The 11,699-nt window shown below is 43.6% G+C and overlaps 1 protein-coding gene across 1 annotated transcript in view; it reads left to right on the plus strand.

Annotated features, from left to right (window-relative positions):
• The first annotated feature begins 1,525 nt into the window (after positions 1 to 1,525).
• AQP8 (aquaporin 8) overlaps positions 1,526 to 11,699 on the plus strand; it is a 25,650-nt gene continuing 15,476 nt past the window's right edge. The window contains 2 exon segments of the mRNA XM_037051076.1: positions 1,526 to 1,580; positions 1,583 to 1,766. Of these exon segments, the coding sequence (XP_036906971.1) occupies positions 1,526 to 1,580; positions 1,583 to 1,766 (239 nt within the window).

The raw sequence follows: 11,699 nt of genomic DNA on the forward strand, positions 1-11,699 counted from the left end.
CCTAACTCAAAGTTTTTTTTAATTATGGTAAAATATACATAACATAAATTTACCACATTAGTCATTTTTAACTGTATAGTTTAGTGACATTAAGTACATTCATACTGTTGTGCAACCATCACTACCGTGCATGTCCAGATCGTTTTCATCTTCCCCAACTGAAACTCTGTCCCCATTAAACAATAACTCCCTATTCTCCTCTCCTCCCAGCCCCTAACAGCTACCATTGTACATTTTGTCTCTCTGAATTTGACTGTTCTAGGCACTTCATATAAGTGGAATCATACAGTATTTGTCCTTTTTCTGACTTGACCTACAAGTTTTGCAATCATAAAAGCTGTATGATCTTGAGAAACTTAATTTTCCTGAATCCCCACTTCCATATCTATAAAATAGCTGTAATAATAGTATCTATTCATAGGTTGTTGTAGGCTTTAAATAAGATAATACATATAAGGTATGTAGCCCAGTGTCTGACACACAGAAAGTGCTCAATAAATATTGAATTATGTATGTTTAAATATATGTTATGAATTGGAGAACCCTGGAATTGTGCTTATCACATGTCTAGCACTGTCATGAGCACTTTTCATATGAGCATTAACTCATTTAAACCTCACAAAGGTCCTATGTCACTATGATCTGCACATCGTAGAGGAGAAAATTGAAGTGCAGAGAGGGTAAGTAAATGCTCAAAGTTACAAAGCTAGTACATGGCAGACTTGGGGTTGAACTCCAGGCAGCCTCTTTCTAAAGGCATGGCTTTTCCATGGGGCCAAATTGCCTCTGATGCCTGTCAGTGGACAGTCATCTGTGCACAACTCAGTCCTGGATCAGGCTATCATGGTGAGTGAGTGGAGGTGTTGGGACCTCATGTACGAGGGGATGTCTGTGGGAACTAGTGGAAAAGCCACTGAAGAGGAGTTGGCTCTTACCTTCCATGTGTGATTCTAACCCAGTGGAGTACTCCTCATGTCCACTTTGGACATGAGGGTCTCCTATGGATCCTGATGGGGACCACAGGGAGCTGGGCCCTCCCTCTTCTGCTGGGGAAGGCCCAGAGGCTCCCCCAGATGATGCGGTTAAGCCAGTACCCTTCCTCCTAGTTAGCAGAAAGCTCAGCAATCCTTGACCACCGCTTGCTCTGCCCAGTTGAGATTTTTAAAAAATCTTTCTTCCTCTGGGCCTTAGGGTCACCTCCTGCCCAGGTTTTATTGCTTTCTTCGCACCCTTTTAAAGGGCAGAGCCTGTGTTGGGATCAGCAACTCCAGCTCTGGAGATAAGAGAACCTAGGAGAGAGAGTCCTGGTGCAGGTGGGTTCTCAAACAATTTAGGCACGGCCTATCCCATGTGGCCTTAGCCCTGGTGTCTGCAGAGATGAGCCCACCACTGCCATTTCGTCTCCAGCCTGGCCCTTCCAGGTTACTGAGAATTAATTTAAGGTTGGTGGGTGGAGGGCTTCTTCCTGGGCTGCCCATCCTTCCAAGTTCACTCTCCCTTTCCTCTTCTGCAGGCAACTGCATCTATGGGTGACCTTGAATTTGGCAGTGGCTAGGGAAAGGACCCGAGCGTGGAGGGCAGGCGGATGGGTCCTGGTATGAGCAGTGTGTGCAGCCAAGCCTGGTCAAACTGCTGGGCTCTGCCCTCTTCATCTTCATTGAGTGCCTGTCAGTCATCAAGAACAAGCCAGAAACCAGACTGTTGCAGCCGGCCCTGGCCCACGGTCTGGCCCTGGGCCTCATCATTGCCATGCTGGGGAATATCAGGTGAGGGCAGGCTGTGCATTCAGCCAGTGCTAACCTGGGGAGCTGAGCTATCAGCAGGGAGTTCTGGGTATACACTCAGAATACTGGGGGCACTGTGGATAAGTGTACTTTGGAGTCAGACTACCTGAGTTCAAATCCTCACTCTGCAGCCTACAAGCTCTTTGGCTTTCAGCAAGTCACTCTTCAAATTTGAACCTCTCCATCTAGAAAATGGGAACCATAGAGTATGTTTAAAATTATTTTTTTAGATTTTATTTATTTATTTTTAGAGAAGGGAAGACAGGGGAAAGAGAGGGAGAGAAACATCAATGTGTGGTTGCCTCTCATGTGCCCTGCACTGGGGATCTGGCCTGCAACCCAGGCATGTGCCCCAATTGGTAATCAAACCAGCAACCCTTTGATTCACAGGTGGGTGCTCAATCCACTGAACCACACCAGCAGGGCTAAAATTATTTTTTCATAAGCCAATGTATATACTATACTGCTAATGTGTACCAAGCACTGTTTTAAGCACTTTACAGATACTAACTCATATAATCCTCACAACAACTCTGTGCAGTAGGTACTCTTATTATCCCCATTTACCAGCTGTGACAGAGAACAGCTATGTCACCCACCCAAGCTTACATGGATAGTAAGGGGCAGAGCCAGGAGACAAGCCAAGCTGTCTAGCTATAGCACCTAAATGCAAGAGTCTCACGGAGGAGGCAGGAAAATGAAATGATGTGAAAAGCTTAGCAGATGTTAAGGGCTCAGTCACTACTAGTTGCTTTGTTTCTGTGAATATTAGAATGGGGTTTTATTTCAGCCTCGATGTTTCCCTGGGGAAAGCAGGTTGTAGAGGGGTTTTGCACTTGGATGTCCATGAACCTGAGTGGTCGTGGCCCATCAAGTGGTGACCAGAGAGGACAGTGAGAGGAGGGGCTTCTCTTGCACAGCACCTGTTAGAGCAGGCGCTCCATGGGGAGATCTGTGAGCTTCCAGGAGAATCAACCATTAGTGACAAAGCCCTGTATGGGGTACCTGGCAGGGTGATGTAGGCTGATTCATTTTCTGAGTGATGTGTTTATTCTCACTCAGAAAATGAATTAGAATAAAGAACTTAAAATACTGTTTCCCAGAAAAACAGAATGGAAAGAAAACTTTAACATTTCTTTTAAATGTCCAAGGGAGGCTGTTCGTAGAATGAATAGCACATGATCTGTTCCAATGGGTCTGGGGTTGATTGCAACCTTTGTCACATCTTAGCTGGGTGGACAGGGCGAGTAACTGAACCTTTCTGTGCAGTGCTTTAAATGAAGATAATAATAACATCTGGTATTTATTGAGTACTAACCATATATACAGCATAGGGACATACATTAATTCATTATATCTTTGCTACAGCCTTACGGAGTAAGGCTCAGAAAGGTATGTAACTTGCACAAGGTCACATAGGTATTCAGTGACAGCTGGGGTTTGAATCCAAGCCAACTACTGGAGAGACCAATTTTATGTATTGCAATAGACTGCCTCTCTGTGATATAAGACATTTTTTTAAATATATATCTTATTGATTATGCTATTACAGTTATTTTATTTGCTGCCTTTATTACCCTCTGCCCTTACTCCCCTTCCCACCCGCATTCCCTCCTCCCTCCTTAGTTCATGTCCATGGGTCATACAAATAAGTTCTTTGGCTTCTACATTTCCTATACTATTCTTAACTTCCCCCTGTCTATTTTGTACCTATCATTTTTGCTTCTTATTCCCTGTACCTTTTCCCTCATTCTTCCCCCCCTTCCTCCCCACTGATAATCCTCAATGTAATCTCCATTTCTGTGAATCTGTTCTTGTTGTGGTTGTTTGTTTAGTTCATTTTTGTTTTTTTCTGAGGTTTGGTTGTTGATAGTTGTAAGTTTGTTGTCCTTCTACTGTTTGTATTTTTTATCTTCTTTTTTTTTTTTAGAAAAGTCCCTTTAACATTTCACGTAATAAGGTCTTGGTGATGATGAACTCCTTTAACTTGACCTTATCTGGGAAGTGCTTTATCTTCCCTCCCATTCTAAATGATAGTTTTGCTGGATAGAGCAATCTTGGATATGTCATTTTCTCTCATGGCTTTCAATACTTCTTCCCAGCCCCTTCTTGCCTGTGAAGTTTCTTTTGAGAAATCAGCTGACAGTCTGATGGGAACTCCTTTATAGGTTCCTGTCTCCTTTTCTCTTGCTGCTTTTAAGTTTCTCTCCTTATCTTTAATCTTGGGTTATGATGTGCTTTGCTATGTGCTTCCTTGGGTCCAAATTCTTTGGGACTCTGAGCTTCCTGGACTTCCTGGAAGTCTATATCCTTTGCCAGATTGGGGAAGTTCTCCTTCATTATGTTTTCAAATAAGTTTTCAATTTCTTACTCTCCTTCTTCTCCTTCTGGCACCTCTATGATTTGGATGTTGGAATGTTTATAGTTGTTCTGCAAGTTCCGAGGCCTTCACATTTTCCTGAATTCTTGTTTCTTCATTCTGTTCTGGTTGAATGTTTATTTCTTCCTTCTGCTCCAAAGTGTTGATTTGAGTCCAAGTTTCCCTCCCTTCACTGTTGGTTCCGTCTACATTTTCCTTTATTTCACTTTACATAGCCTTCACTTTTTCCTCTATTTTGTGACCACACTCAACCATTTCTGAGAGCATCCTGATTACAAATGTTTTGAACTCTGTATCTGATAGGTTGGCTATCTCTTCACTGCTTAGTTGTATTTTTTCTGGAGCTTTGATCTGTTCGTACATTATTTTGTCTGGGCATGCCTGTTAAAAAGTAAGGGGCAGAGACATAGGTATTGGCCAAGGCAGGGCAACCCATGTTGAGGTATTGTGGTACTACATGTGAGGGAGTGGTTCGAAACAGAAAAATGCTGCTTGCTTGGCTTGAGCCAGCTTTCAGTCACTTCCTCCACTACTCACAAGCAAACTGGATCCTTCTGGTGCTGATTCCTGGGTGTGGGTGCCTGTGTACATTCCAGAACCCTGTGGGTCTTTCCAAAGAACTCTCCCATGAGGCTGGGAGTTTCTTCTGCCTCCACAACCCCCACAGATTTTTTCAGTCAGAAGTTTTGGGGCTTTCTTTCCCCATGCTGGAACCCTGGATTGTGCTGTCTGTCTTGCCCCCCAGTTGTTCTTCCCAGTTTATCTGCACGCAAATATGGAACCACCTGGTCCACCAGATGCTGCTGCTGCCCCAGTCCTCCAGCCGCTGCCTTGCTGGGAGTCCTCTCTGTCCTGGCTACCCATCTCTGGCCCTCCTACTGGTCTGGATGAATGTTTCTTCTTTATGTCCTTGGTTGTTGGATTTCCATACAGTTCAATATTCTTACATACAGTTCAATATTCTTAGTTCTGGTTGTTTTTAAAGCTGTTGTCATCCTTCTTTTGGTTGTGTGAGGAGGCGCAGTATATATACCTATGCTTCCATCTTGGCCAGAAGTCCTAATATAAAACTTTTATCTAATCATTTTATTTTCCAACACTATTTTTTGAATTGTTGTTCAAGTACAGTTTCTGCCTTTCCCCTCATCCCTCCCCACCACCCCAGCCTTCCCCACCTCCTTCCCTTGTTTCGACCACCCCTTGTTATTGTCTATGGATCCTTTATAGTTGTTCCTGTAAACTCTTCACCTGTTCCCCCCATTACCCCCTCTCCTTTCCCCCCTGGTCACTGTTATCCTGTTCTCAATTTCAATGTCTTTGGTTATATTTTGCTTGCTTGTTTGTTTTGTTGATTAGGTTTGAGTTAAGGCTGAGATCATATGGTATTTGTCTTCCCTGTCTGGCTTATTTCACTTAGCATAATGTTCTTCAGTTCCATCCTTGCTATCACAAAGGGTAGGAGATCCATCTTTTTTTCTGCTGGACAGTACTCCATTGTGTAAATGTACCATAGTTTTTTGATCCATTCATTTACTGACGGGCACCTAGGTTGCTTCCAACTCTTGGCTATTGTAAATTGTGCTGCTATGAACATTGGGGTGCATAAGTTCTTTTCGATTGGTGTTTCAGGGTTCTTAGGATATAATCCTAGCAGTGGAATTGCTGGGTCAAAAGGCAATTCCATTTTTAGTTTCCTGAGAAAATTCCACACTGTTTCCCACAGTGGTTGCACCAGTCTACAATCTCACCAACAGTGCACTAAGGTTCCCTTTTCTCCACAACCTCTCCAACGCTTGTTACTTTGTTTATGATGGCCATTCTGACTGGTGTGAAGTGGTATCTCATTGTGGTTTCAATTTGCATCTCTCTGATGGCTAGTGATACTGAGCATGTTTTCATATGTTTCTGGGCTTTCTGTATGTCCTCCTTGGGGAAGTAAGTACTGGTTCAAGTCCTTTCCCCATTTTTAATTGGGTTAGTTGTCTTCTTAGAGTGAAGTCGTGTGAGTTCTTTGTATATTTTGGAGATCAAGCCCTTGTCTCAGGTATCATTGGCAAATGTTTTTCCATACAGTTGGTTCTCTTTTCATTTTAATACTGTTTTCTTTAGTCATGCAGAAGCTTTATATTTTGATGAGATCACATTTGTTTATTCTTTCCTTTACGTCTCTTGCCCTAGGGGACATCATTAAATATATTAAATATACTCCATGAAGTATCTGAGTTTTCCTACCTGTTTTCCTGAAGGACTTTAATGGTGTCACAGCTTATATTTAAGTCTTTTATCCACCTTGGATTTATTTTTTTGTATGGTGTAAATTGGTGATTGAGATTTTTGGTTTTTTTTTTTTTTTTTTTTTTGCATGTAGCTGTGCAGTTCTCCCAATACCATTTGGTGAAGAGGATATTTTTACTCCATTTTATGCTTCTGCCCCCTTTGTCAAATATTAATTGACTGTAGAGACTTGGGTTTATTTCTGGGCTCTCTCTTCTGTTCCATTATTCCATGGGTTGGTTCTTATGCCAGTACTAGGCTACATTGATTACAGTGGCCTTATAATATAGTTTGATATCAGGTATTGTGATCCCTACTACTTTGCTGTTCTTTCTCAAAATTGCTGTAGCTATTCAGGGTCATTTATGGTTCCACATAAGCTTTTGAAGTGTTTATTCTATATCTGTGAAATATGCCACTGGTATTTTAATAGGTATTGCATTGAATCTATAAATTTCTTTGGATAATATGGACATTTTGATGATGTTAATTCTTCTGATCCATGAACATGGTATATGTTTCCATTTGTTTGTGTCTTCCTTGATTTCTTTCTTCAGTGTTGTGTAGTTTTCTGAGTACAGATCTTTTACATCCTTGGTTAGGTTTATTCCTAGGTTCTTTATTTTTCTTGTTGCTATATGAACTAAGACTTCCCCTCTGATTTCTGTTTCTAATATTTCATTGTTGGTATATGAAAATGCCTTTGATTTCTGAATATTGACTTTGTATCCTGCTGTTTTGCCAAATTCATTTATTAGGTTGAGCAGTTTTTTGGCAGAGTCTATAGAATTTCCTATGTACACTATCCTGTCATCTGCAAACAATGACAGTTTTGCTTCCTCCTTTCCAATTTTGATGCCTTCTACTTCCTTTTCTTGTCTCATTGCTGTGGCTAGGACTTCCAATACTATGTTGAATAGGTGCATGAAAGTGGAAAACCTTGTTTTGTTCCTGATCTTAGTGGGAAAGTTTTTAGTTTTTTTTGTTGATTATGCCATTACAGTTGTCCCATCCCCCCCTTCACTCCCCTCCACCCTGCACACCCCTCCCCCACCATCCCCCCTTTTGTTCATGTCCATGTGTCACAGTTCTTTAGATTCTGCATTTCCCACAGTATTCCTGCCCTCCCCCTGTCTATTTTCTACCTACTGTCTATGCTATTTATTCTCTATACCTTCTGCCTTCTTCTCTTCCTCCCACTCCCCTGTTGCTAATCCTCTATGTGATCTCCATTTCTACGATTTTGCTCCTGATCTAACTGTCCTCTTAGTTTGCTTTTGTTTTAGATATGGTTGTTAATAACTGTGAGTTTGCTGTCCTTTCACTGTTCATATTTTTTATCTTCTTTTTCTTAGATAAGTCCCTTTAACATTTCATATAATAAGGGCTTGGTGATGATGAACTCCTTTAACTTGACCCTATTGGAAAGCACTTTTTCTGCCCTTCCATTTAAATGAGAGTTGTGCTGGATAGAGCAATCTTGGCTGTAGGTCTTTGTATTTCATGACTTGGAATACTTCTTTCCAGCCCTTTCTTGCCTGTAAGGTCTCTTTTGAGAAATCAGCTGACAGTCTGATGGTAACTCCTTTGTAGGTGACTGTCTCCTTATCTCTTGCTGCTTCTAGAATTCTCTCCTTCATTTTAATCTTGGCTAATGTAGTGATGATGTGCCTTGGTGTGTTCCTTCTTGGGTCCAACTTCTTTGGGACTCTCTGAGCTTCCTGGATTTCCTGGAAGTCTATTTCCTTTGCCAGACTGGGGAAGTTCTCCTTTATTATTTGTTCGAATAACTTTTCCACTTGTGGCTGTTCCTCTTCTCCTTCTGGTACCCCTATAATTTGGATGTTGGAACATTTAAAGATGTCCTGGAGATTCCTAAGACTCTCCTCATTTTTTTTTGAATTCTTGTTTCTTCCTTCTTTTCTGTTTGGTTGTTTCTTTCTTCCTTCTGGTTCACTCCCTTGGTTTGAGTCCCAGTTTCCTTTCCATCACTATTGGTTTCCTGTTCATTTCCCTTCATTTCAATTAGTTTAGCCTTCATTTGTTCTCTAACTCATGACTAAAATCAACCAGTTCTGTGAGCATCCTGATCAACAGTATTTTGAACTGTGCATCTGAAAGTTTGGCTATCTCTTGGTCACTTAGAATTATAGGCTCTGGGGCTTTGAGCTGTTCTTGAATCATAATGTTTGGTCTGTTCGCATCTGTTATGTATGAAGGGCGGAGCCTTAGGTGTGCGCCAGGGCCAGGCGACCCAGTTGTGCTGGGTTGTGACACTGTATGTGGGGCAGAGAGGGAAAAAAGTAATGGTGCTTTGCTCTGCTCTCTCTCAGATTTCTGTCCCCTCTGCAGCTTCCCACAAGCAAATTGGGCCCCTCTGGTCAGGTTCCCAGGTGTGTGTGCCTGCCATCTCCCCCTTTTGTTCATGTCCGTGTGTCACAGTACTTTAGAGAGGTTGGCTCTTCCTGTGTACCCTTCATGACCCTGTGGGTCTCTCCAACAAACAGTCTGTGAGCCTGAGAGCCTCTCCTGGCACCTCGACCCTGAAAATTTTTTCAATTGGTGCTTTCAGGCTCTAATTCCTGTCCCTGGGGCCCTAGCCTGAGTGGTCTGTCTCACTGTTCACTCCTTCACTTGGTTTATCTGCAGCGAATGTGTGACCCCAGTCAGTCAGCCCCCCTGCACCCTCACTGGGTCCGCCTATTGCCACCCCACACCAACTGCCGCTGCCTATGCTCCTGGGTCGGTCTGACCAAAAGATCTTTTCTGCCCAACCCGCTCCGCCACTGACTCTGTCTCTCTTACTGGTCTGGCTGAATGGTTCGTTGTTGTCAGACTTCCATACAGTTCAATTTTCTGTGTTTGGCTGCGTTTTTGTTTTGAAAACTTTGTTGTCTTTAAATTTAGTTGTGCGAGGAGGCACAGTGTCTCCACCTACACCTCCATCTTGGCCAGAAATAAGTTTTTAGTTTTTGCCCATTGAGTATGATGTTGGCTGTAGGTCCCTCATATATGGTCTTTATTAGGTTGAGGAACGCTCCTTCTATTTCTGCTTTGCTGAGTGTTTTTATCATAAATGGGTGCCGTACTTTATCAAATGCTTTTTCCACATCTATTGATATGATCATGTGATTTTTGTCTTTTTTTGATTATGTGATGTATTATGTTTATTGATTTGCAAACATTTTATCATCCTTGCATCCCTGGGATGAATTCCACTTAGTCATGGTGTATGATCTTTTCAATGGGAGTAAGGACAGAGGCGGTCAGGCCAGCGGCAGCCATTAGCCGGCGCGTAAAGACCTCGGAGCGGCAGCTGCTGCAGCGGTCGGACCCCAGAGGCTTCCTTCCGTCTGTGCCCAGGGACAGGGGCATCTGCCACGGAGAACTCATCGGGAGCCCGGCACCTGTGAGTAAAGACAAAAGCGGCAGCAGCAGGGCCGGCTGCCCTCGGGAGCCAGGCATACCAGAGTAAAGTTAAAAGCAGCAGCAGCGGGACCAGCAGCCATTGCCTGGTGCATAAAGGCCTCGGAGCTGCTGCTGCCACAGCTTCCAGGGCCCATAGGCTTCTGTCTATGGCCAGCATCGGGGTGTCTGACACAGAGGACTCAGCGGGAGCCCAGCAACTCTGAGTAAAGACAAAAGTGGCAGCGGCAGGACCGGCTGCCCTCTGCCAGCCCGAAACAAGAGCCTCAGAGACACCGCTGCCGCTGTGTTAGGGGTGTAGAGGCTTCCGTCTGTGGCCAGTGCCATGGAGGACTCATAGGGAGCCCAGCACCCAGTGGAGCATTGGGCTGGCTGCGGGGTCCCTGGAAGAGCTGGCTCCCTCTCTCACCATCTAGGTGGGGCTGGGTGGCAGAGACCTGTCTGCCTAGGTGTGCAGGGAGGGTGGCAAGGTCAGGGGGCCATGTTCAGTTGTGATCTCTGTGGTCGCCAGCCCACCAGCCTGCCAGCCCAGGAAATTTGAGTGGAGCATTGTACTAACCAGTCAGGTTGGGGATTGGGCTGGGCTGAGAGGCACGCTTTCTGGAGAAGTTTTTACTGGAAAGTAGACTGAGGTGTTCTCCTGTGAAGGCAGCTTGACTTGCTTCTCACCCAGCCACAGGACTGGGAAGGACCAGTACCAGATCCAGTGGGACCAAGGCAGCCTGTCCGGTGGGCAGGCGCCAGCACCCCACTCTAGTAGCCTGGCTGGTGGGCGGGTGTGCGCCTGGGCCTACAACCCAGGCCACAGACGGGTCCCATCGAAACCAGAAAAACCGGATTGGACAGTTTGAAACCAACAAGGAAGGAGTTTTTTTTTCTTTTATTTTTAATTCCTCTCCTTTCTTTTTTCATGTTTTAGTCCTTCTTCATTTCACCCCAAACTTCTTGCTTTTTCCTCACTTCTCTTGCCCTTTTTTTGTGGGTTTGTTTGTTTGTTTGTTGCTTTCTACACCACTGTAAATACTTCACAACACATCTCTTGGGTCTTAGCCCACTTTACAGGTTCCTGAATTCTATTACTGTAGTGATTAACTCTACTTGCTCACACACTACGTCTATTTACTATTCTATACTCTCACCTTACCTCAAAATCTGACCACCCGCAACCTCACTGCTTTCTAGATACAACTCACAAGCCTTCCCTCCCCAACAAGAGACTTATCTTTGGTCTATCCTTTCCTAGAGGTGGCAAATTGGGTTGAAGATTACAGTTAACACTAAATAGATCCTAAAGATCTTATATCCCTTCTCTACCAGCTGTGACTGTAAATATCATAAAGTAATCTCCTGCTGTCATAAACCATTTTGCCTCCCCCTCCAGCTGATCACACACACACACAAAGAAAGGAGTAGGTGGAAGCAGAGAACATCAAGATACCTGCAGGAGACTGCACCACTGAATTTCACAGGAATTCTACTACAGAAGTTCACACCATAAACCTAGGGAGTCAGAACAGATCAATTTAAGAAGCTGAAGCTAACAAGAAGAGTCTCATAAGCAATGGGAAGACAAAGAAACAATGCCCAAATGAAAGAAAAGGTGGAAGTCTCAGAAATAATGTTAGATGAAAGAGAGGCAAGTCAGCTATCAGATATTGAATTCAAAGCACTAGTTATCAGGAAATTCAAAGAGCTCACAATGAGCTACCAGAAACTAGAGGGGAGCTACCAGAAACTAGAGGGGAGCTACCATGAGCTCTCCGCAAACTATATCAACATGAAAAAGGAAATAGAAACTATCACCAAAGGACAAGAGGAAATGAAGAATACAATTT

The sequence above is a fragment of the Sturnira hondurensis genome, unplaced genomic scaffold (assembly GCF_014824575.4).
Source record: "Sturnira hondurensis isolate 20B ecotype Veracruz unplaced genomic scaffold, ASM1482457v3 Scaffold0007036, whole genome shotgun sequence".
Classification (NCBI taxonomy): Eukaryota; Metazoa; Chordata; class Mammalia; order Chiroptera; family Phyllostomidae; genus Sturnira; species Sturnira hondurensis.